Here is a 27,923-nt window from a genome sequence, read left to right as displayed (position 1 = left end):
GACCACTGTTTCAGGAGCTCAGCTGCGTCTGAAATGGTGCAGACCTTCATCTTTGAAGCATTTGTTAGGTGATTCACATGAAGATCTGATCAAAGGTCCAGTGTGTAAAAAAAAAAACAACACATTTATGACATCTAGTGGTGAGACTTGAGTTTATAATAAATTGAGGACTCCCTTTCCAGAAGTGCACCAGGGAACTATGGTGTCCTCGGAAGACCAGAAGGCCATCATATTTGTTCTCGTAAATTACACATAGCTGCAACGGTTATTATTAATTTTTTAATAATTAGAACAAGTTTTACTTATTTTTCATCTTCTTAAACGTGAATTTTTTCTGGTTTCTTTGCCCCAAATAACAAAGAAATCATTCAAATGGAATAATTTTTGGTTTGTGGCCAAACAGACATTTTAGAAAACATCAGCACTTTAAGGTTTTTCAACACTTTCTGACATTTCATGGACCAAACGACTCATGTTGTCTGTTCTGGCTGCTGTAGAAACATGGCGGCACAAGATGGCCGCCTACTCAAAGAGTAATTTGGGGAAACATGTATTTGTGAACATTTTTTTTCTCCTGTACAGTTGATTTATAAGAGATATTGGATCACCAAGAGTAGTGAAATGTAAAGGCCTTTCTTGCCTTAAGTACATAAAAGCTTTATTGTAAGGCTCCAAAAACCCGAGGAACATGTATTTTAAGTAGTATTCAATATCTGCTTCTAAACCCTTCTAAATGTTACACACTGGACCTTTAAATCTTTAACAGTCAGTCGATTGATGCATTAAAACCTCAGCAGGCTGCTCCCTCTTCTGTCAGGACGTGTGATTATTGTGAGTGTGCGAGTCTGTATCACTGTTCCCGCGCGCATGTGTATGTATATGTAACATGCGTCATGATTTCTTTGAGGTGGAACGGTTTACTCTAATTTTTTTATTTTTTTTATTTTTTATTTTTTTTCCACGTAGACACCAGAGGCAACAGAGTCTCTGATTTATGTGTACATTTCATTCTTTAATATGTCAGTTAATTCCAGTTTCGGCGACGAGAGGAAACGCGGCGCGATGTGTGGTCGGCAGAAAGGGGGCGGAGTCACATGCAGACCAGCAGCTGAGTGACTCTTATGTTTTTTAATGGGATGGAATTCAAAAAGGGAAAAATGTCTCTTGTGTTATTAGATGATTCATTCTGTGCAGTTTTATTTGACCCGGCTGAGAATTTGGTTTTAATTTATATATGAAAATCTAAAATTGGTGTAGTTCACTCAATTCATGAGCAGGAACCCTTAATTTTTAGGTTTTTTTTTTAATTTAAAAGTGGAAAAAAATGATTGCTAATTAACGTTCTTCTGGTATCATGTGTTACTACAGGACTAAACACACAGGATTTATTTGGAAACATGCCTTTTAAGCCCCTCGAATCATCTTTTTCACTCTAAAAGGTCAAATATTCACAGCGAAATAATGAGTTTACCGCTCAAACACTTCAATACTCTGCAGTGTGATCGGATGTGACTGTGGTGGAGTTCTAATACGCAAACACGAAATAAAATGTCTCATGTTTTCTCAAAGCCTTTGTAAAGTGTGAAGAATTATGTGTTGTAATATTACGGTTGCAGTAAGTGTCACTGGTGGGCACGTAACAAAAAAAAAGATTGAAGATATTTCTCGAAGCACAATTATTCGGAAATACTACCCTTATTCTAGTAATACAAAGCTCAATGCATATCGGTGAAGTATTCCTTTAAGGACTGTACACATAAATCAGTGAATTGTTCTGAAACGTGGCATCACCAGATTAAAATCAACTGTTTTACTCCGAAGTCTACGATTTTGTAAAAGTACAGTTAAATAATGTTCTTAATGTTAGTTTTTCAACGGTTTAAAGGTGCACATTCAAACACACGTTTACAGTCAATCGACTGGACTGTGATTGGCCAAAAATAGATTACATCTGCACGTAGAAATGTTCATGCACTTAAAGGTACAGTGTGTAAAATATGTCACGGCTGAATTTCCCAAGCGTGTTAAGTTTGTCCTTTGTGGGCTACTGTAAAACCATGGCAGCCTTGGCTAATAAAAAAACAACAATTTATCCTGCCTTTAAAAAAAGTCTACATTGTATATGAAAAAAATTAGGTAATTATTTTTTAAATTCTGCCAAAGAAAAACATACACCTACATTTGACACACTAGACCTTTAAAGGTAAAATCTGTCTGGACTAAACACTTAAAATATTTCTTATTCTTAATATTCAAACCATTTTAATAACATGTTACACCTTGGACGAACACGTCTGTAAATGTGAAACGTTTTAGCCACAGGTGAAAGTTTGTTGGGACTTTATTTTGACACAGGAACAGGAAGTGATTGGTTGATGATGTGTGTTTTTGTTTTTCTGCCATTCCACAACGAGTTTGCCTTATTTCCATGTTTTCGATTGTGAAATTCAGTTGTAAAGCGATGTTTTATGACGACTAAATTGAAGATTTTTTTTTAATGATTCAAACCTTTATAATTAATCATTTTTTTCTCCTCCAAGCTGTTAATACGCTGCTAATATAGTTAAAATATTGTGACAATTTAAACATGTTTTTTTATTGTTTGAGTTGATGCAGATCAGTCTGTAAAATAAAGTTAAACTGCTGTTATTTTTTAAACAACATTGATCTTAAATTTGAAGATTATTCCAAAGACCTTGTCTGCCTCTGACAGGATCTTTCTTTTCATGTGAACAGAATAATGTTTTTATTGTTTTATTAGCAGCCCATTTTGTCAAAAAGATATTTGTAGTAATCAAGGTAAGAATTCATTTATTTTTAAACTAAATTTAAATGTTAAAAACATTATTCCAGTGCCGTTTTTGTCGCTGACAGGAAGTTTATTTTCATGCAAACTCTGTTCTATGCTGTTAATATCAATTCATTGAACATTTGAATGTTTTATTTATATTGTTTGATTTGCAGCAGGTGCCTCAACTTCCCTTAAAGGGCTGTTTTTAATGCATTTAATGTTTATTGATTCATGTTTTGAACAAAATCTCCTCCGTGAAATGTTAAAAACTTAATTCCAGACTTTTTTTTATTTACTTTTGTGCTAAATGAAAACAGAGTCTGCATTCTCGTGCGTTATCTTTCCCTGAGGCTGAGCTGTTTATATGTCCTTCATATCTTTAGAATACACGTTTACTGTCATTTATATAGTTTGATTTGCTGTTTTTTAAGTATTTTTGTGATTAATATGAGTAAGAATTCACTCTCTAAACCAAGTATTGTACATTTTCTCTTAAGTTAATTGTTATTTGCAGAGACCTCTTCTGCCCTGAGGGGAAACAAGACTTTCTTCTCAGTGCATTTGTCCACTGAGGTTAAGCTGTAAATATCTGTATAATCTGGTGTCAATCCAGTCTGACACTTGTCCTGTAAATTAATCTGATATTCACGTAATCCACTCTGACTCTCTCTACTAGAGAGCTGAGCAGCCGCGCCTCGGACACAGATTCACTGCTGATGGAGAGAGAGAGAGAGAGAGAGAGCATCATTATCACTGCCAAGAGCAAGAGGATGCTGCTTTCTGCGAGCACAGTAATCTGAACAACAGCTTTTACTGGCTGGAATGTATCGACCGGGTTCAGATTTAGCAACTCAGTCATAAAGCTTCCTTCTCTCCCTCTCTCTCTCTGTCATTGGTGCAGTCAGTCTGCCTCCAGCTGATGAACATATTGGCAGCTGCATTATTCCACCCTGCTGAGTTATTGGTATTTTTCCTGCTTTCTATTGAAGCTACACACGCACTTCTGTGGGTGTGCGTGTGTGTGCGTGTGTGTGCTCTCCCAGTGTGAGATAATCCACAGAGGATGTTCTCATCTTCATCCAGACACTCTCTGCTCTCACCCTGGACGTCCATGGAGCAGCCGGACAGCGACGCGCTGGACATCAGCACCAAAGTGCAGCTGCACGGCGTTCTGTGGAAGCGGCCTTTCGGGCGACCGTCGGCCAAGTGGTCCCGCAGGTGAGAGTCACCCTCAGAAAATCAAATTTGTCTTCATTAAAATAGATTTTTTATGTAGTTTAGAAAAGGTTTCATTTGAGGAGTTTTTCTGGGCTAAAAAAACATTTAAATCTGAAAAAACTGTCTTATCACATAGAAAACTATCATAAAATGACATTACATGTCTTTCTGGTAACTTTCTGGTCGATCTTTATTTAAAAAGAGTTCAGAATCATCACATTGGTGTGTGAAAAACAATTTTTTATTCAAAAAACATGTACATCCGCTTTACTACCCCAATGATTTATCTCATAGAAAAACATCACGTATTGATGGCAACTTCCAAATGAACGAAACTTAAAAAGGAGTTGTGATTAATCAAACTATTTCCACTGTTCTGAGAAAACAACATTAATCTACATATAAAACTACTCAAATCTGCTTACAGTGAACAACATTAAATGTGGTTTATCTTTTAGAAGAATGTCATAAATAACATGCCTGAACGGAAACTTCCTAATGTTGTATGTAGAAAAAATAAAAGTTCAGAATAAGCAAATTGAGTAGTGAAAAAAACATTGAAATCTACTTTACAGCCACAGTTAAAAACATCTGTCATGGTTTATGTCGTAGAAAAACAGATCACAGATTACAGATACTGTCATTTAAAGTCAGTATCTGGCGTTAACGATGTCAAAAGCCGATGACGCGTCGCGTGTCAGACGATGTTTTATGTAACAACAGGATCAACTCGTCCGCAGACGCGTTCACTGCCCCTGTGCCGCCGTTTCCTCCTGATGACGCGCTACATTTGGACGCTAAAATGTCTGTATTCGGACCAAATGTGGTGATAATGTTCTTAGTTTACATAACGGTTAAAACAACTATACACAGCAGCTCCAGGGAGTCCATTCACTGCACGACCTTTGTGACCTTGAAGCCTGAAGGTCAAAAGAACTTGAAGTGGTTTGTTTTTCGTCGACCACTTTAGACACTGAGTGGTTTAAATGTTTTTTTTAAAAGCAATTCACCACATCGACACAGAATCATCAGATTACAGAGATTATTCAAGATTATTCAGACTAATCTAAACTCAGTCAATCAGTCTATGTTTTTAAATGACACAGAGTTGATAGTTATTTATCTCCTTGTTGTCCCGGAAACCTCTGTCCTGAGTAAGTTAATGATCGTCAGAGACTTAAAGTGCTGCAATTTCAAATTTTAAACGCTGATCTGAGGAAGAAGACTTAGGAGTCATTAAACACATGCTTTCATCAGGGCGTCCACAACAATTCAAAACTGATAAGCTGTAATAAAACAACAAGAAATAAAAACAACTTTGATTTTAGCTGCCACAAAATATTGTGGAAACACTGTTTTAACCCAATAATGATAATAATAATACATTTTTAAGTGGCATAAACACAAAGTGGACTCTAATTGAATATACCAATTAAAGATGTCTGTATTTTTTAATATTGTTTTGGTAACATTTGTTTCCTGAAATCAGAGAAAATGTTTTTAGTACTGAAACTGATCATCATTTACCTGGTGATAAATAATGTGTAAATCATTTTATTAAAAAGATTTGAAACACCTCAAAGCATCTTGAATATTTTCAACTCACTGCTGCTTTGATGTCTTCCTCCACACAAAGATTCTTCATCATCAAAGACAGCTTCTTGCTCTACTACGCAGAGAGCGAGAAGAGAAACTTTGAAAGCAACAGGTACTTCAACATCCACCCAAAGGTGAGTGAGCGGCTGCGTCTGCTCGAAAAACCTGCACCAGCGCGAAGGAGGGAGAGAATTTCAGCAGAATAATGAGAAACGTGTTTATGTTTGTGTTTGTGTTTGTGTGTCGTGTCAGGGAGTGATTCCTCTGGGAGGATGTGTGGTGTCGACTAGTGAAGACATGGGGATGCCCTTTGCCGTCGTGGTCAACCTGGAAGATTTCACTGTAATAACATGATCCGCTTCATTGTTTACCACACAAACACTTTTTCATACACGTGTTCAAATGTACGCAAAGAGAGGAAAATAGAATAAACCGAAACTCTATTATAATGGAACACACATGGATTCTTCATCTCAAATAAACACAAAATCACTTACTTATTCAGATAAGAACAGATGATCTTACCCCACGTGAAGTAAATAATCATGAAATTAATAATAATAATAGCAACAAGAATTAACAAATATGAAACAAAACGTGTTCAGGGTCGGTCTCTCGTGTCACGTATGAAGTTTTGAGGCGATCGGTCAATGTATGGCGAAGTCATAGGGCACTTCCTGTTTCGTAGCCATGGTTGCCATGGCCACGCCCTTTTGAATCCGCACAACCTTTTGATAACATTTTGCCTTTGATGTGTCCGGTTCAAAATGTCGCGTTTTTTTATGTCCGTACGATAAACACACTCAGATGAGTTTATTTACGAAGAGTGCAAATCGCCAAAGGTGGACGCCACATTCAAAATGGCCGACTTCCTGTTGAGTTGAGGCCGTGGTCCCAATGGACTTTTTTGTTTGTCTTGGGCTAAAACATATTCCAACCAAGTTTTGTGAAATTCGGCGCAAGTTGATGTTGGCGTGCTCCGTCCACGTTGTACCTCAGGGGGCGCTATAGAGCCCTTGACGAACGCATGGGTTCGGGAACTATGCCAATATCGCATTTTTTGCCAGACCTGACCTCCATGCCAAATTTTACGAGTTTTGAGGCACCAATCCAAATCCAAAGCGGGGCCCGCGGCCCAGAGTTGGTACAGCAGCAGGTTCATTTTGGCCCATCAGACTTGTGATTTGTTAAAAATAAATTGAAGTACAGGTGCTATATATATATATATATATATGTATATATATATATATATATATATATATGTGTATATATATGTATGTGTATGTATATGTATATATATATATATATATGTATATATATATATATATATATATATATATACATATATATACACACACGTGTGTGTCTTCCAGGGAACCATCGTCCTGGCTGGTGAGTCTGAGCACGAGCAGCTGCAGTGGATGGAGATGCTCCAAGAGTCGGGGAAAGTGTGAGTGTTTTAATGACACAAAATCTCCCTTTAATATAAATGTCGCCTAATTGTTTGTGTTTGGTTTCTATTTGTAACCAATAGGAGCATGAAAATGACCAATTATAACTGCAAACTGCATGTTCCTCTTACAACACAAACTCTTTTATCTGCCATTTTATCTTTGTATTGAAAGAAATGTCACGTGCAGCACCTTCTGTTCTTCAGGTTTAAGCCTTTCAAAAAAATTAAAAATAAATTAGATGTTCCGGTCTTTTTTTAACAGGACGTGGAAGAACGCGCAGCTGGGCGAGGCCATGATCGAGAGTCTGGAGGCTCAGGGGCTGCAGCTGGCGAAGGAGAAGCAGGAGTATCTGGGTAAACGTGGAGGACGTCACCTTGTTTATGGGTTTATGAGGAGCTGAAGGTGTTTATGCTCAACTGATTGTTTTGTTTTTTTTCTCAAGATAAACTGATGGAGGAGACAGAGGAGCTGAGTCATCAAAGAGCTGAGAGAGAGGTGAGACATACTGGAGATGTAAGAATTAGTGACATCTAATGGTGAGACTGCAGACTGCAACAAAGTCCCTTTCTCCAGCGTGTCAGGGAACTACGGGGGTTTTAACCCTTCCAACAGGATTTGGCATGCGTACTTCTCATTACTGTAACTCCTAGATATTACTCCTACTGTTTGTAATATCTAGAAATTTCAAAAACCACAACTGTAATAAAAAAAATAGCACTAACAGGAAGTCGCCGCACTTTAATACACACTACAAAATCAGGTAGTGATGGTAGACTCCATGAAGCCTGAAGTACATTTAAAGTATATCATAGACTATTATGCATTGGCTATAAACCCTACTAAAAGTGAATCACTGGAACTTTAGTACAAATATAATAAAAGTTGTTATTTAACTCAAATAAATCCATTCACTTACTCCTGAACTAACTTTATGGTTATTTGTGTTGATTATCAACACTGATTATTTATCTTTTAATTTCATCCCGTGATCAAAAACCCAGATAAATCAGAAAAATCATTTGAATTTCTAGTTGAATTCTGTTTGAAAACTTTGCTTGTGACGTTAGATCATCGTCCGCTATAAAACATTCAATATGTTTCATCGCTTCATGTCATTTTAAATGTTAAAATGATCCGTGTTTACGTGTTTGCAGGAGCTGGAGCGTCTGAATCAGGTCCTGGAGGAGGAGAAGCTGAAGTTTGAGGAGGTGGTGCTGGAGCTGAAGACGGAGCAAGAGCAAATCAAACTGTAAAACAAGACAAAAAATTCCACTGGTTTGTTTATGTTGTTGTTTATTTTATACAAACCTGATACTTCATGTTGACGGCAGAGACCTGGACGGCACGACTCAGTCCCTGAAAGGGGTCGAGAGCGAGAAAGAAGAGCTGAGCAGCTTCACGGTCAAGTTGCAGGAATCCATCGAGGTATGAAAAACAAACAAACCTTTAAGTGATGAGATGGAATTGACACAATCATTTGACATTTGGTGCCTGAGTCACAAGAAATAAACAAGAAGTACATGTCAAGCATTTTTTTTTTGTGTCCGATACTGATCTCACAAACCCGAGTATCTACCAGTGCTGATATTAGTCCATACAGTCATTTTTGACCATCTATGAACTATGAAGCTGTTAACAACACATTTGTGCTGAGTCATGTCAAAGACGTCACTCTCCACCTGTGTAACAAATATTGTTCTCCCCAAAAAGAAGAAACAAACAGCCCAAAAATGGACTTTTGCTGATTTTATTTACATTTTTACAGTCTGCGCATAGTGACGCCTGCGATATATAAGATTTTTGCATTTCCATCCGTCCGATATCTGATCCAGTGATTTTGAACAGTATTGCACCAATGCTGACCGATACCATCCCTATTTATAATAGCCAAGTCCATTAATCATATTTCACAGAAAAGCATTAGAGATATGTAATAGTAAATAATAGTAATAATGCTTGAAAGTAAGTATTATTATTACTATTATTACTATATTATTATTGATAAAGTCACTTTCTGTTTTGTGTTTTTTTTCCAAACGTGAAAAAATAAAGTTCACCTGTCACATTAGATGGATGAAGCATCAAATGTGTGATGAATTTGTGTGAAGTCGCATGTCAAATGCAGCACTTTCCTCCTCCAGTGTATCAACTTCCGCGAGGTTTGAGTCTCTGTTGTCGTCTCTCAGAAACTGTCGCAGGACAAGCAGAGAACTCTGCAGCTTCTAGGAGTGAAGGAGCGGCAGCAGCAGCAGGAGGAGCAGGAGGAGGAGGAGGAGGAGGAGAAGAGTCCAGAGTCGACCCACACGAAGTGTGAGGACCGTGAGGAGCTCAGAGATGCTGATCTGCTGAAGGACCTGCGACACATCGAGGAGCAAATGAAGATCCTGCTAAAGGAGAAGGACCAGGCAGAAGACAAGTGAGTTTTAGTTTAGATTAAGTTAGTCTGGGTTAGGTTAGGTTGCTTTGGGTTATGCTGGAGAGTTAGAGTTGGTTATGTTGGATTGGTTTGAGTTAAGTTTGGTCGTTTTGGGTTAGGTGAAGTAGGTTTGTTTAGTACAGATTGAGTTATGCTAGTTATTTTGGGTTAGGGTTAGGATTATGTTAGAATATAATATTTTTCCAAACGTCTTTTTTATTAACGTATCCGATTCAACATACATTTCACTTTAATTTTTTTTATAACTAATTCAAAAATGTAACTAAACAGTAAGCTTAAAGTGCTACAACATTCAAACAAGGCAAAGCAAAACAAGACAAAATCAATGACAATCAACGCCCACTTTTCAAAATAAAAGTCCCAGTTTGTCGTAACCCCACAGTTTTCAAAATAAAAGTCCCAGTTTGTCATAACCCCAGTTTTCAAAATAAAAGTCCCAGTATAAGTCGGTCACAACCCCGCAGTTTTCAAAATAAAACTCACAGTCTATAACAACCCTGCAGTTTTCAAAATAAAAGTTCAAGTCTATGTCAGCAAGAACACCACCAGGCTCCTCCCATCCACTCTCCCTCGCAGAGACCTACGCTCTAAAACCATCGCAATTGTCATAGATTGTGTGCTAGGATGTGGTCTGACTGCTGTGCTGGATTTGTAGTTTATGAGGTATGACAATGAGGGGTTCCCATGTTTCATTGAAAGATAGAATATAATAGAATAGATTCTTATTTAAGCTGAGAGTTCACGTTCGGCCTCCTAAAGGGTTAAACACTGTGGTCTTTTCCAGAGAATCTGTTGTGTATAAACACTAATGGCACAGAGGAAGTCACTGCCGTCAGTGGAAATGTGTATCGATCCGTGAACAACAGCCCATTACAGCAGCTGTTATTGACTGTAGCGCTAATGTCAGTGCACTGTAAAACACAACATTTACACAATGATGTTAACGCCCTCGCAAATCTGTTGGATCTGTTGGGTGAACGTAAAATTCTGTTTTCCGTATTTTTTATTTGAAACATTTATTCAATGATTTACTCACCATACATTTTTGACGTTACGCGTAAAAAGTCATAATATGCTAAGGTGTTCAAAATGTCACGATAAGCAGTTTATACAGTATTTACCAGTTGTTGAATGTTGTTTTTTAAATCTAGAGACAGAGTGGTTTTTATTTTTGTCATTGGCTTTGTACAAACTGTACTGTTATTATATTCATACAAAGTTAAAAATAACGTGAGGAATCTGTTAGATGTGAGATGTCTGTCTGTGGCTCAGCATAAATCTGTGTCGTCCACTGACAGATGCTCCCACATCCACAATTAGTGCAACAAAGCAGCCGAATTCTAATCCTTTGGACATTTTAAAGGGTTTCAAACATTAAAATAATCCAGTGTGACATTAATATTTTTATTCACAGTGTTGTGCAGGTGTGTGTGTGTGTGTGTGTGTGTGAGACTGTGTCCCTGTGTTTCAGGCTCAGGGAGAACGATCAGCGAGCAAAGGTCCTGCAGCAGGAGAGGGAGTTTTACTCGTCCCAGGCTCGGACACTGCAGCAGTCGCTCTCTCAGCTCTCGGTGGACAAACAGCAGACGGAGGCTGAGCTTAAGGTAATGAGCGCAGCATGACTCAGCATGGCACAGGCTCGGCACATTCATCATCCGCCCGAGTCATGTTTTTCACACAGATAAAGAAAAAACAAGATATCAAAGTGATGTTTTCTTCATTTTATAGTTTCCCGTCAAACTTTTTACAACAACTAACATGAGAAAATATTGAGCTTTCGAAGTAACGCCATTATCATCAACGTTAAAATACAGTTGTGTAAATAGGTCACTAGGTCTCATCATCCTCCTCTTCCTCACATATACTTCACACACTGGTATAGTGAGATTAGATTAAGATGGAGTGAGAGATAAGGTGACTCTAATTATATATAGATTTTTTGTTTTCTACCTCACTCACACTAAATGTGATTTTCTTACCACCAGTACCACCAGAGAAAGCTCACGTACCACTGGTGGTACACGAACCACCGTTTGAGAACCATGGGATTAGACATTTTTGTTTTAAAACCAGACTTGATTGATTGATTCTAAATGTTCACGTCATGCACAAAAGTGCCCAAATCCCTCATAAGACACCAAAATAAAATCAAAATCTGTAGCAGTTCATCCAACATTTAAATACATTTAACTCATTTTCAAGTTCACTTCAAGTTAAAGATTATTCTACATCTCACAACACCTTCAACTTTCCCCTCATTGTAATGTTGACTCATTATAGTTCATTTAAGACCAATATTGATAAACTGTATCCATCCCATTGTTTGAACTGTGTGTGCGTTTGTTTGTGTGCGTGTGTGTCAGGCGGAGATCGAGTCTCGTGTGGAGCTGGAGAAGAGGCTGAAACAGGCAGAAGAAGCGCTGCACAACCTGGAAAAAGGCCTGAGCTCAGCGGAGAGAAGCAGAGAGAGAGACGAGAAGATGAAGGGAGACGTGACACAGCTGAAGAGTGAGTGCAGTCACTGACACACTGTGGGCTGAAACACTGGGAATTCAAAGAAAATGCAAACTGGATAATAGAATGAAAGATTTTAAATATCAATGTCATGTCTTAATTTCTTAATTAATCAAAGAGCATGTCTTTAATTTAATTTAATTTAATTTAATTTAATTTAATTTTCTTTTTTTTTTTTTTGTAAAACATGATGTAAGTATATTTCGATTTATATAATCAGAAATAAACAATGACCCAAAGTTTTTCAGTTCAGTTTACTAAATTAGAAAATACATATATTTTATCTGTATTTAATTGATTTTTTTTTTATATACATTTTATCATTATTATTGTTCAGCTTTAGTGGTCATGGAACTTTAAAAACACTTTTAAGTTTAATGAGTCTAGAATATGTTACATTTTCTCTTAAAATATTGTATTCATTTTTCTGACTCACACCTGTGTGTATGTTTTGTGTGTGTGTGTGTGTATTTTTTTTTACGCAGGGTTTTTTGAAGAGTGTATCAGCGCAGCAGAGCTCGAGGCCAAGCTTCCAGCGATAATGAAAAACGCTGTGTATCTCCACAAAGCTGCCGCTCGAAGAATCAAGAGCTGCCGCATCCAGAGGAGAGCGTCCAGACACCACTGGTGTGAGTAAACAGCATCACAACAGCACACAGGAAGCACTTAAAGGAAGACATAAGAAAGGAAAAGAATGAAAAAGGAAAGATTAAAGAAAGAATGGAAATCTTCTAATAAAGAAATGAATAAAAATATGAATTTTAATGACTTTATCAAACAGAGTTGTATTTTATAGCAGCTGTCCTCTTGTCCTCTAACATGTCACCGCCTCTCTCTCTCTCTGCAGTGAAACACTCAAAGTCGTTCGCTGTGTCCAGCGGTGACGGCGGCAACATGGAGGATCTGAGGGAGGCGGCTCGGCGGCTGACCTCTGACACCAGCTTCAGACAGAACGTGTACAAGATCATCGCCCGCAACGACGCCACAAACAAAACAGACGGCTGAGCGAGAGAGAGAGGACATCCTACTGATGTTTTTGTTTTGTAGATAGATGAATATTTTTACCACATACAAACAAAGTATTGAAACCAAAACTGTCAATAACTGAATACTAAATGTAAACAACACATGTTGTTGTTCCCTCATGGAAATGAATAGAAGGAGAGGAATTATTAACTAAACATTCCTCCCTGTCAGTTTGTTTGGGAAAAATGCAACTATACATTGTTTTCATTATCGATTAATCTGTATCATTAATTAATCTATAAAATGTTTTGTTTTCCAAACCTCAAAATAATGACGTTATCAAATGTGGTTTTTTTTTCAAATGTAAGACACTTAACAATCATGAAACACTAACACAGAGGCCTCAAACATGTGGTCAACTGCTTTTCCTTGTGAACACAGCAGAGGTGGTAGAATGTAGATTTAATATGTTTGGAAGCAAGATTTTTATAAAATAATACATTTAATTTTCACGTCATTGTGTATATATATTTTGAAGGACAATAGTAAGTCATAGTCTAGTAAGGCGTCCAAAATGCCACAAAAAATGTCAAAAAAGTCATAGTAAAGTAAGGCATCCAAAATTTCACAAAAAAGTCATAGTATGAATGCATCCAAAATGTCACAAAAAGTCACATTTTGTCCAAAATGTCACAAATAATCGTAGTAAAGTAAGGCATCCAAAATGTCACAAGAAGTCGAAAAAACTCATAGTATAGTAAGCCATCCAAAATGTCAATATATTTGAATGTCAATATAGTCAGGCGTCCTAAAAAGTCAAAGTATAGTAAAGCAACCGAAATGTCATGGTATGGTATGTCGTCCAAAATTAGATAAAAAAGTTATAGTATAGAAAGGCGTCCAAAATGTCACAAAAAGTCAAAGTATAGTAAAGCACCCAAAATGTCACCAAAAAGTCATAGTATGGTATGTCGTCCAAAATGAGACAAAAATGTCATAGTATAGTATGTTGTCCAAAATGAGACAAAAATGTCATAGTATAGTATGTCATCCAAAATAACTAAAAAATGTCATAGTATAGTATGTCATCCAAATCACTCAAAAATGTCATAGTATAGTAAGTCGTCCAAAATGAGACAAAAATGTCATAGTATAGTATGTCGTCCAAAATGAGACAAAAATGTCATAGTATAGTATGTCGTCCAAAGTGAGACAAAAATGTCATAGTATAGTCAGTCAGTCAGTCATCATCTACCGCTTTATCCTCCATCAGAGGGTCGCGGGGGGTGCTGTGCCAATCTCAGCTACATCGGGCGATAGGCGGGGTACACCCTGGACAGTTCGCCAGTCCATCGCAGGGCCACACACAGATAGAGACGAACAACCATTCACTCTCACACTCACTCCTATGGTCAATTTGGAGTGTCCAATTTACCTATCCCCACATTGCATGTTTTTGGACTGTGGGAGGAAGCCGGAGTACCCGGAGAGAACCCATGCACACACGGGGAGAACATGCAAACTCCATGCAGAAAGGCCCTTGTTCCAACCGGGGCTCGAACCCGGGTCTTCTCGCTGCAAGGCGAGAGTGCTAACCACTACACCACCGTGTGGCCCTCATAGTATAGTATGTCTTCCAAAATGAGACAAAAATGTCATAGTATAGTATGTCGTCCAAAATGAGACAAAAATGTCATAGTATAGTATGTCGTTCAAAATCAATCAAAAATGTCATAGTATAGTATGTCGTCCAAAATAAGACAAAATGTCATAGTATAGTATGTCGTCCTAAATGAGACAAAAATGTCATATAGTTTTTCGTCCAAAATGAGACAAAAACGTCATAGTATAGTATGTCGTCCAAAATCACTCGAAAATGTCATAGTATAGTATGTCGTCCAAAATGAGACAAAAATGTCATAGTATAGTATGTAGTCCAAAATGAGACAAAAATGTCATAGTATAGTATGTCATCCAAAATGAGACAAAAATGTCATAGTATAGTATGTCGTCCAAAATGAGACAAAAATGTTATAGTATAGTAAGTCATCCAAAATGAGACAAAAACGTCATAGTATAGTATGTCGTCCAAAATCACTCAAGAAAGTCATAGTATAGTATGTTGTCCAAAATGAGACAAAAACGTCATAGTATAGCATGTCGTCCAAAATGAGACAAAAATGTCATAGTATAGTATGTCGTCCAAAATCACTCAAGAAAGTCCTAGTATAGTATGTCATCCAAAATGAGACAAAAACGTCATAGTATAGTATGTCGTCCTAAATAAGACAAAAACGTCATATAGTTTTTCGTCCAAAATGAGACAAAAACGTCATAGTATAGCATGTCGTCCAAAATGAGACAAAAATGTCATAGTATAGTATGTCGTCCAAAATCACTCAAGAAAGTCATAGTATAGTATGTTGTCCAAAAGGAGACAAAAATGTCATAGTATAGTATGTCGTCCTAAATGAGACAAAAACGTCATATAGTTTTTCGTCCAAAATGAGACAAAAACGTCATAGTATAGTATGTCGTCCAAAATGAGACAAAAATGTCATAGTATAGTATGTCGTTCAAAATCACTCAAAAATGTCATAGTATAGTATGTCGTCCAAAATGACACAAAAACGTCATTGTATAGTATGTCGTCCAAAATCACACAAAAATGTCATAGTATAGTATGTCATCCAAAATGAGACAAAAATGTCATAGTATAGTATGTGGTCCTAAATGAGACAAAAATGTCATATAGTTTTTCGTCCAAAATGAGACAAAAATTTCATAGTATAGTATGTCGTCCAAAATGACACAAAAACGTCATTGTATAGTATGTCGTCCAAAATCACACAAAAATGTCATAGTATAGTATGTCATCCAAAATGAGACAAAAATGTCATAGTATAGTATGTCGTCCAAAATGAGACAAAAACGTAATAGTATAGTATGTCGTCCAAAATCACTCAAGAAAGTCATAGTATAGTATGTCGTCCAAAATGAGACAAAAATGTCATAGTATAGTATGTCGTCCAAAATCCCTCAAAAATGTCATAGTATAGTATGTCGTCCAAAATGAGACAAAAATGTCATAGTATAGTATGTCATCCAAAATGAGACAAAAACGTCATAGTATAGTATGTCGTCCAAAATGAGACAAAAATGTCATAGTATAGCATATCGTCCAAAATGAGACAAAAATGTCATAGTATAGTATGTCGTCCAAAATCACTCAAGAAAGTCATAGTATAGTATGTTGTCCAAAATGAGACCAAAATGTCATAGTATAGTATGTCGTCCAAAATCCCTCAAAAATGTCATAGTATAGTATGTCGTCCAAAATGAGACAAAAATGTCATAGTATAGTATGTCATCCAAAATGAGATAAAAACGTCATAGTATAGTATGTCGTCCAAAATGAGACAAAAACGTCATAGTATAGTATGTCGTCCAAAATGAGACAAAAATGTCATAGTATAGTATGTCATCCAAAATGAGACAAAAACGTCATAGTATAGTATGTCGTCCAAAATGAGACAAAAATGTCATAGTATAGTATGTCGTCCAAAATGAGACAAAAACGTCATAGTATAGTATGTCGTCCAAAATCACTCAAGAAAGTCATAGTATAGTATGTTGTCCAAAATGAGACAAAAACGTCATAGTATAGCATGTCGTCCAAAATGAGACAAAAATGTCATAGTATAGTATGTCGTCCAAAATCACTCAAGAAAGTCATAGTATAGTATGTTGTCCAAAATGAGACAAAAACGTCATAGTATAGCATGTCGTCCAAAATGAGACAAAAATGTCATAGTATAGTATGTCGTCCAAAATCACTCAAGAAAGTCATAGTATAGTATGTTGTCCAAAATGAGACCAAAATGTCATAGTATAGTATGTCGTCCTAAATGAGACAAAAATGTCATATAGTTTTTCGTCCAAAATGAGACAAAAATTTCATAGTATAGTATGTCGTCCAAAATGACACAAAAACGTCATTGTATAGTATGTCGTCCAAAATCACACAAAAATGTCATAGTATAGTATGTCATCCAAAATGAGACAAAAATGTCAAAGTATAGTATGTCGTCCAAAATGAGACAAAAACGTCATAGTATAGTATGTCGTCCAAAATGAGACAAAAATGTCATAGTATAGTATGTCGTCCAAAATGAGACAAAAATGTCATAGTATAGTATGTCGTCCAAAATCCCTCAAAAATGTCATAGTATAGTATGTCGTCCAAAATGAGACAAAAATGTCATAGTATAGTATGTCATCCAAAATGAGACAAAAACGTCATAGTATAGTATGTCGTCCAAAATGAGACAAAAATGTCATAGTATAGTATGTCGTCCAAAATGAGACAAAAACGTCATAGTATAGTATGTTGTCCAAAAGGAGACCAAAATGTCATAGTATAGTATGTCGTCCTAAATGAGACAAAAACGTCATATAGTTTTTCGTCCAAAATGAGACAAAAACGTCATAGTATAGCATGTCGTCCAAAATGAGACAAAAATGTCATAGTATAGTATGTCGTCCAAAATCACTCAAGAAAGTCATAGTATAGTATGTTGTCCAAAAGGAGACAAAAATGTCATAGTATAGTATGTCGTCCTAAATGAGACAAAAACGTCATATAGTTTTTCGTCCAAAATGAGACAAAAACGTCATAGTATAGTATGTCGTCCAAAATGAGACAAAAATGTCATAGTATAGTTTGTCGTTCAAAATCACTCAAAAATGTCATAGTATAGTATGTCGTTCAAAATGACACAAAAACGTCATTGTATAGTATGTCGTCCAAAATCACACAAAAATGTCATAGTATAGTATGTCATCCAAAATGAGACAAAAATGTCATAGTATAGTATGTCGTCCTAAATGAGACAAAAATGTCATATAGTTTTTCGTCCAAAATGAGACAAAAATGTCATAGTATAGTATGTCGTCCAAAATGAGACAAAAATGTCATAGTATAGTATGTCGTCCAAAATTAGACAAAAATGTCATAGTATAGTATGTCGTCCAAAATGAGACAAAAACGTCATAGTATAGCATGTCGTCCAAAATGAGACAAAAATGTCATAGTATAGTATGTCGTCCAAAATCACTCAAGAAAGTCATAGTATAGTATGTTGTCCAAAAGGAGACAAAAATGTCATAGTATAGTATGTCGTCCTAAATGAGACAAAAACGTCATATAGTTTTTCGTCCAAAATGAGACAAAAACGTCATAGTATAGTATGTCGTCCAAAATGAGACAAAAATGTCATAGTATAGTATGTCGTTCAAAATCACTCAAAAATGTCATAGTATAGTATGTCGTCCAAAATGACACAAAAACGTCATTGTATAGTATGTCGTCCAAAATCACACAAAAATGTCATAGTATAGTATGTCATCCAAAATGAGACAAAAATGTCATAGTATAGTATGTCGTCCTAAATGAGACAAAAATGTCATATAGTTTTTCGTCCAAAATGAGACAAAAATTTCATAGTATAGTATGTCGTCCAAAATGAGACAAAAATGTCATAGTATAGTATGTCATCCAAAATGAGACAAAAACGTCATAGTATAGTATGTCGTCCAAAATGAGACAAAAATGTCATAGTATAGTATGTCGTCCAAAATGAGACAAAAACGTCATAGTATAGTATGTTGTCCAAAATGAGACAAAAACGTCATAGTATAGCATGTCGTCCAAAATGAGACAAAAATGTCATAGTATAGTATGTCGTCCAAAATCACTCAAGAAAGTCATAGTATAGTATGTTGTCCAAAAGGAGACCAAAATGTCATAGTATAGTATGTCGTCCTAAATGAGACAAAAACGTCATATAGTTTTTCGTCCAAAATGAGACAAAAACGTCATAGTATAGTATGTCGTCCAAAATGAGACAAAAATGATATAGTATAGTATGTCGTTCAAAATCACTCAAAAATATCATAGTATGGTATGTCGTCCAAAATGAGACAAAAATGTCATAGTATAGTATGTCATCCAAAATGAGACAAAAACGTCATAGTATAGTATGTTGTCCAAAATGAGACAAAAATGTCATAGTATTGTATGTCGTCCAAAATGAGACAAAAATGTCATAGTATAGTATGTCGTCCAAAATCACTCAAGAAAGTCATAGTATAGTATGTCGTCCAAAATGAGACAAAAATGTCATAGTATAGTATGTCGTCCAAAATGACACAAAACGTCATAGTATAGTATGTCGTCCAAAATCACACAAAAATGTCATAGTATAGTATGTCATCCAAAATGAGACAAAAATATCATTGTATAGTATGTCGTCCAAAATGACACAAAAACGTCATAGTATAGTATGTCGTCCAAAATCACACAAAAATGTCATAGTATAGTATGTCGTCAAAAATCACACAAAAATGTCATAGTATAGTATGTTGTCCAAAATGAGACAAAAACGTTATAGTATAGTATGTCGTCCAAAATGAGACAAAAATGTCATAGTATAGTATGTCGTCCAAAAATTGAACAAAAATGTCATAGTATAGTATGTCATCCAAAATGAGACAAAAACGTCATAGTATAGTATGTCGTCCAAAATCACTCAAAAAAGTCATAGTATAGTATGTCGTCCAAAATGAGACCAAAATGTCATAGTATAGTATGTCGCCAAAAATCACACAAAAATGTCATAGTATAGTATGTTGTCCAAAATGAGACAAAAACGTCATAGTATAGTATGTCGTCCAAAATGAGACAAAAATGTCATAGTATAGTATGTCGTCCAAAAATGGAACAAAAATGTCATAGTATAGTATGTCATCCAAAATGAGACTAAAACGTCATAGTATAGTATGTCGTCCAAAATCACTAGAAAACGTCATAGTATAGTATGTCGTCCAAAATGAGACCAAAATGTCATAGTATAGTATGTCGTCCTAAATGAGACAAAAATGTCATATAGTTTTTCGTCCAAAATGAGACAAAAACGTCGTAGTATAGTATGTCGTCCAAAATGAGACAAAAACGTCATAGTATAGTATGTTGTCCAAAAGGAGACCAAAATGTCATAGTATAGTATGTCGTCCTAAATGAGACAAAAACGTCATATAGTTTTTCGTCCAAAATGAGACAAAAACGTCATAGTATAGCATGTCGTCCAAAATGAGACAAAAATGTCATAGTATAGTATGTCGTCCAAAATCACTCAAGAAAGTCATAGTATAGTATGTTGTCCAAAAGGAGACAAAAATGTCATAGTATAGTATGTCGTCCTAAATGAGACAAAAACGTCATATAGTTTTTCGTCCAAAATGAGACAAAAACGTCATAGTATAGTATGTCGTCCAAAATGAGACAAAAATGTCATAGTATAGTTTGTCGTTCAAAATCACTCAAAAATGTCATAGTATAGTATGTCGTTCAAAATGACACAAAAACGTCATTGTATAGTATGTCGTCCAAAATCACACAAAAATGTCATAGTATAGTATGTCATCCAAAATGAGACAAAAATGTCATAGTATAGTATGTCGTCCTAAATGAGACAAAAATGTCATATAGTTTTTCGTCCAAAATGAGACAAAAATGTCATAGTATAGTATGTCGTCCAAAATGAGACAAAAATGTCATAGTATAGTATGTCGTCCAAAATTAGACAAAAATGTCATAGTATAGTATGTCGTCCAAAATGAGACAAAAACGTCATAGTATAGCATGTCGTCCAAAATGAGACAAAAATGTCATAGTATAGTATGTCGTCCAAAATCACTCAAGAAAGTCATAGTATAGTATGTTGTCCAAAAGGAGACAAAAATGTCATAGTATAGTATGTCGTCCTAAATGAGACAAAAACGTCATATAGTTTTTCGTCCAAAATGAGACAAAAACGTCATAGTATAGTATGTCGTCCAAAATGAGACAAAAATGTCATAGTATAGTATGTCGTTCAAAATCACTCAAAAATGTCATAGTATAGTATGTCGTCCAAAATGACACAAAAACGTCATTGTATAGTATGTCGTCCAAAATCACACAAAAATGTCATAGTATAGTATGTCATCCAAAATGAGACAAAAATGTCATAGTATAGTATGTCGTCCTAAATGAGACAAAAATGTCATATAGTTTTTCGTCCAAAATGAGACAAAAATTTCATAGTATAGTATGTCGTCCAAAATGAGACAAAAATGTCATAGTATAGTATGTCATCCAAAATGAGACAAAAACGTCATAGTATAGTATGTCGTCCAAAATGAGACAAAAATGTCATAGTATAGTATGTCGTCCAAAATGAGACAAAAACGTCATAGTATAGTATGTTGTCCAAAATGAGACAAAAACGTCATAGTATAGCATGTCGTCCAAAATGAGACAAAAATGTCATAGTATAGTATGTCGTCCAAAATCACTCAAGAAAGTCATAGTATAGTATGTTGTCCAAAAGGAGACCAAAATGTCATAGTATAGTATGTCGTCCTAAATGAGACAAAAACGTCATATAGTTTTTCGTCCAAAATGAGACAAAAACGTCATAGTATAGTATGTCGTCCAAAATGAGACAAAAATGATATAGTATAGTATGTCGTTCAAAATCACTCAAAAATATCATAGTATGGTATGTCGTCCAAAATGAGACAAAAATGTCATAGTATAGTATGTCATCCAAAATGAGACAAAAACGTCATAGTATAGTATGTTGTCCAAAATGAGACAAAAATGTCATAGTATTGTATGTCGTCCAAAATGAGACAAAAATGTCATAGTATAGTATGTCGTCCAAAATCACTCAAGAAAGTCATAGTATAGTATGTCGTCCAAAATGAGACAAAAATGTCATAGTATAGTATGTCGTCCAAAATGACACAAAACGTCATAGTATAGTATGTCGTCCAAAATCACACAAAAATGTCATAGTATAGTATGTCATCCAAAATGAGACAAAAATATCATTGTATAGTATGTCGTCCAAAATGACACAAAAACGTCATAGTATAGTATGTCGTCCAAAATCACACAAAAATGTCATAGTATAGTATGTCGTCAAAAATCACACAAAAATGTCATAGTATAGTATGTTGTCCAAAATGAGACAAAAACGTTATAGTATAGTATGTCGTCCAAAATGAGACAAAAATGTCATAGTATAGTATGTCGTCCAAAAATTGAACAAAAATGTCATAGTATAGTATGTCATCCAAAATGAGACAAAAACGTCATAGTATAGTATGTCGTCCAAAATCACTCAAAAAAGTCATAGTATAGTATGTCGTCCAAAATGAGACCAAAATGTCATAGTATAGTATGTCGCCAAAAATCACACAAAAATGTCATAGTATAGTATGTTGTCCAAAATGAGACAAAAACGTCATAGTATAGTATGTCGTCCAAAATGAGACAAAAATGTCATAGTATAGTATGTCGTCCAAAAATGGAACAAAAATGTCATAGTATAGTATGTCATCCAAAATGAGACTAAAACGTCATAGTATAGTATGTCGTCCAAAATCACTAGAAAACGTCATAGTATAGTATGTCGTCCAAAATGAGACCAAAATGTCATAGTATAGTATGTCGTCCTAAATGAGACAAAAATGTCATATAGTTTTTCGTCCAAAATGAGACAAAAACGTCGTAGTATAGTATGTCGTCCAAAATGAGACAAAAACGTCATAGTACAGTATGTCGTCCAAAATCACTCAAGAAAGTCATAGTATAGTATGTTGTCCAAAATGAGACAAAAACGTCATAGTATAGCATGTCGTCCAAAATGAGACAAAAATGTCATAGTATAGTATGTCGTCCAAAATGAGACAAAAATGATATAGTATAGTATGTCGTTCAAAATCACTCAAAAATATCATAGTATGGTATGTCGTCCAAAATGAGACAAAAATGTCATAGTATAGTATGTCATCCAAAATGAGACAAAAACGTCATAGTATAGTATGTTGTCCAAAATGAGACAAAAATGTCATAGTATTGTATGTCGTCCAAAATGAGACAAAAATGTCATAGTATAGTATGTCGTCCAAAATCACTCAAGAAAGTCATAGTATAGTATGTCGTCCAAAATGAGACAAAAATGTCATAGTATAGTATGTCGTCCAAAATGACACAAAACGTCATAGTATAGTATGTCGTCCAAAATCACACAAAAATGTCATAGTATAGTATGTCATCCAAAATGAGACAAAAATATCATTGTATAGTATGTCGTCCAAAATGACACAAAAACGTCATAGTATAGTATGTCGTCCAAAATCACACAAAAATGTCATAGTATAGTATGTCGTCAAAAATCACACAAAAATGTCATAGTATAGTATGTTGTCCAAAATGAGACAAAAACGTTATAGTATAGTATGTCGTCCAAAATGAGACAAAAATGTCATAGTATAGTATGTCGTCCAAAAATTTAACAAAAATGTCATAGTATAGTATGTCATCCAAAATGAGACAAAAACGTCATAGTATAGTATGTCGTCCAAAATCACTCAAAAAAGTCATAGTATAGTATGTCGTCCAAAATGAGACCAAAATGTCATAGTATAGTATGTCGCCAAAAATCACACAAAAATGTCATAGTATAGTATGTTGTCCAAAATGAGACAAAAACGTCATAGTATAGTATGTCGTCCAAAATGAGACAAAAATGTCATAGTATAGTATGTCGTCCAAAAATGGAACAAAAATGTCATAGTATAGTATGTCATCCAAAATGAGACTAAAACGTCATAGTATAGTATGTCGTCCAAAATCACTAGAAAACGTCATAGTATAGTATGTCGTCCAAAATGAGACCAAAATGTCATAGTATAGTATGTCGTCCTAAATGAGACAAAAATGTCATATAGTTTTTCGTCCAAAATGAGACAAAAACGTCGTAGTATAGTATGTCGTCCAAAATGAGACAAAAACGTCATAGTATAGTATGTTGTCCAAAAGGAGACCAAAATGTCATAGTATAGTATGTCGTCCTAAATGAGACAAAAACGTCATATAGTTTTTCGTCCAAAATGAGACAAAAACGTCATAGTATAGCATGTCGTCCAAAATGAGACAAAAATGTCATAGTATAGTATGTCGTCCAAAATCACTCAAGAAAGTCATAGTATAGTATGTTGTCCAAAAGGAGACAAAAATGTCATAGTATAGTATGTCGTCCTAAATGAGACAAAAACGTCATATAGTTTTTCGTCCAAAATGAGACAAAAACGTCATAGTATAGTATGTCGTCCAAAATGAGACAAAAATGTCATAGTATAGTTTGTCGTTCAAAATCACTCAAAAATGTCATAGTATAGTATGTCGTTCAAAATGACACAAAAACGTCATTGTATAGTATGTCGTCCAAAATCACACAAAAATGTCATAGTATAGTATGTCATCCAAAATGAGACAAAAATGTCATAGTATAGTATGTCGTCCTAAATGAGACAAAAATGTCATATAGTTTTTCGTCCAAAATGAGACAAAAATGTCATAGTATAGTATGTCGTCCAAAATGAGACAAAAATGTCATAGTATAGTATGTCGTCCAAAATTAGACAAAAATGTCATAGTATAGTATGTCGTCCAAAATGAGACAAAAACGTCATAGTATAGCATGTCGTCCAAAATGAGACAAAAATGTCATAGTATAGTATGTCGTCCAAAATCACTCAAGAAAGTCATAGTATAGTATGTTGTCCAAAAGGAGACAAAAATGTCATAGTATAGTATGTCGTCCTAAATGAGACAAAAACGTCATATAGTTTTTCGTCCAAAATGAGACAAAAACGTCATAGTATAGTATGTCGTCCAAAATGAGACAAAAATGTCATAGTATAGTATGTCGTTCAAAATCACTCAAAAATGTCATAGTATAGTATGTCGTCCAAAATGACACAAAAACGTCATTGTATAGTATGTCGTCCAAAATCACACAAAAATGTCATAGTATAGTATGTCATCCAAAATGAGACAAAAATGTCATAGTATAGTATGTCGTCCTAAATGAGACAAAAATGTCATATAGTTTTTCGTCCAAAATGAGACAAAAATTTCATAGTATAGTATGTCGTCCAAAATGAGACAAAAATGTCATAGTATAGTATGTCATCCAAAATGAGACAAAAACGTCATAGTATAGTATGTCGTCCAAAATGAGACAAAAATGTCATAGTATAGTATGTCGTCCAAAATGAGACAAAAACGTCATAGTATAGTATGTTGTCCAAAATGAGACAAAAACGTCATAGTATAGCATGTCGTCCAAAATGAGACAAAAATGTCATAGTATAGTATGTCGTCCAAAATCACTCAAGAAAGTCATAGTATAGTATGTTGTCCAAAAGGAGACCAAAATGTCATAGTATAGTATGTCGTCCTAAATGAGACAAAAACGTCATATAGTTTTTCGTCCAAAATGAGACAAAAACGTCATAGTATAGTATGTCGTCCAAAATGAGACAAAAATGATATAGTATAGTATGTCGTTCAAAATCACTCAAAAATATCATAGTATGGTATGTCGTCCAAAATGAGACAAAAATGTCATAGTATAGTATGTCATCCAAAATGAGACAAAAACGTCATAGTATAGTATGTTGTCCAAAATGAGACAAAAATGTCATAGTATTGTATGTCGTCCAAAATGAGACAAAAATGTCATAGTATAGTATGTCGTCCAAAATCACTCAAGAAAGTCATAGTATAGTATGTCGTCCAAAATGAGACAAAAATGTCATAGTATAGTATGTCGTCCAAAATGACACAAAACGTCATAGTATAGTATGTCGTCCAAAATCACACAAAAATGTCATAGTATAGTATGTCATCCAAAATGAGACAAAAATATCATTGTATAGTATGTCGTCCAAAATGACACAAAAACGTCATAGTATAGTATGTCGTCCAAAATCACACAAAAATGTCATAGTATAGTATGTCGTCAAAAATCACACAAAAATGTCATAGTATAGTATGTTGTCCAAAATGAGACAAAAACGTTATAGTATAGTATGTCGTCCAAAATGAGACAAAAATGTCATAGTATAGTATGTCGTCCAAAAATTGAACAAAAATGTCATAGTATAGTATGTCATCCAAAATGAGACAAAAACGTCATAGTATAGTATGTCGTCCAAAATCACTCAAAAAAGTCATAGTATAGTATGTCGTCCAAAATGAGACCAAAATGTCATAGTATAGTATGTCGCCAAAAATCACACAAAAATGTCATAGTATAGTATGTTGTCCAAAATGAGACAAAAACGTCATAGTATAGTATGTCGTCCAAAATGAGACAAAAATGTCATAGTATAGTATGTCGTCCAAAAATGGAACAAAAATGTCATAGTATAGTATGTCATCCAAAATGAGACTAAAACGTCATAGTATAGTATGTCGTCCAAAATCACTAGAAAACGTCATAGTATAGTATGTCGTCCAAAATGAGACCAAAATGTCATAGTATAGTATGTCGTCCTAAATGAGACAAAAATGTCATATAGTTTTTCGTCCAAAATGAGACAAAAACGTCGTAGTATAGTATGTCGTCCAAAATGAGACAAAAACGTCATAGTACAGTATGTCGTCCAAAATCACTCAAGAAAGTCATAGTATAGTATGTTGTCCAAAATGAGACAAAAACGTCATAGTATAGCATGTCGTCCAAAATGAGACAAAAATGTCATAGTATAGTATGTCGTCCAAAATCACTCAAGAAAGTCATAGTATAGTAGGTTGTCTAAAAGGAGACCAAAATGTCATAGTATAGTATGTCGTCCTAAATGAGACAAAAACGTCATATAGTTTTTCGTCCAAAATGAGACAAAAACGTCATAGTATAGTATGTCGTCCAAAATGAGACAAAAATGTCATAGTATAGTATGTCGTTCAAAATCACTCAAAAATGTCATAGTATGGTATGTCGTCCAAAATGACACAAAAACGTCATTGTATAGTATGTCGTCCAAAATCACACAAAAATGTCATAGTATAGTATGTCATCCAAAATGAGACCAAAATGTCATAGTATAGTATGTCGTCCAAAATGAGACAAAAACGTCATAGTATAGTATGTCGTCCAAAATCACTAAAGAAAGTCATAGTATAGTATGTTGTCCAAAATGAGACAAAAACGTCATAGTATAGCATGTCGTCCAAAATGAGACAAAAATGTCATAGTATAGTATGTCGTCCAAAATCACTCAAGAAAGTCATAGTATAGTATGTTGTCCAAAAGGAGACCAAAATGTCATAGTATAGTATGTCGTCCAAAATCCCTCAAAAATGTCATAGTATAGTATGTCGTCCAAAATGAGACAAAAATGTCATAGTATAGTATGTCATCCAAAATGAGACAAAAACGTCATAGTATAGTATGTCGTCCAAAATGAGACAAAAATGTCATAGTATAGTATGTCGTCCAAAATGAGACAAAAACGTCATAGTATAGTATGTCGTCCAAAATGAGACAAAAATGTCATAGTATAGTATGTCGTCCAAAATGAGACAAAAACGTCATAGTATAGTATGTCGTCCAAAATCACTCAAGAAAGTCATAGTATAGTATGTCGTCCAAAATGAGACAAAAATGTCATAGTATAGTATGTCGTCCAAAATCCCTCAAAAATGTCATAGTATAGTATGTTGTCCAAAATGAGACAAAAACGTCATAGTATAGCATGTCGTCCAAAATGAGACAAAAATGTCATAGTATAGTATGTCGTCCAAAATCACTCAAGAAAGTCATAGTATAGTATGTTGTCCAAAATGAGACCAAAATGTCATAGTATAGTATGTCGTCCAAAATCCCTCAAAAATGTCATAGTATAGTATGTCGTCCAAAATGAGACAAAAATGTCATAGTATAGTATGTCATCCAAAATGAGACAAAAACGTCATAGTATAGTATGTCGTCCAAAATGAGACAAAAAATGTCATAGTATAGTATGTCATCCAAAATGAGACAAA

The 27,923-nt window shown here is 34.9% G+C and overlaps 1 protein-coding gene across 1 annotated transcript; it reads left to right on the top strand.

Annotated features, from left to right (window-relative positions):
• Positions 1–3,464: 3,464 nt before the first annotated feature.
• Positions 3,465–13,297, top strand: plekhd1 (pleckstrin homology domain containing, family D (with coiled-coil domains) member 1). The gene is made up of 13 exons (XM_058615594.1): positions 3,465–4,009; positions 5,646–5,739; positions 5,858–5,947; positions 6,979–7,055; positions 7,321–7,412; positions 7,502–7,554; positions 8,214–8,308; positions 8,391–8,484; positions 9,246–9,475; positions 10,968–11,100; positions 11,860–12,004; positions 12,496–12,639; positions 12,858–13,297. Exons 1-13 carry the CDS (start codon positions 3,855–3,857, stop codon positions 13,013–13,015), a joined length of 1,560 nt encoding a protein of 519 aa, XP_058471577.1. The 5' UTR covers positions 3,465–3,854; the 3' UTR covers positions 13,016–13,297.
• The last annotated feature ends 14,626 nt before the right edge of the window (positions 13,298–27,923 follow it).

This window comes from Solea solea, chromosome 18 (genome assembly GCF_958295425.1).
Source record: "Solea solea chromosome 18, fSolSol10.1, whole genome shotgun sequence".
Lineage (NCBI taxonomy): Eukaryota > Metazoa > Chordata > Actinopteri > Pleuronectiformes > Soleidae > Solea > Solea solea.
This window is presented reverse-complemented; position numbering and strand designations above follow the sequence as displayed.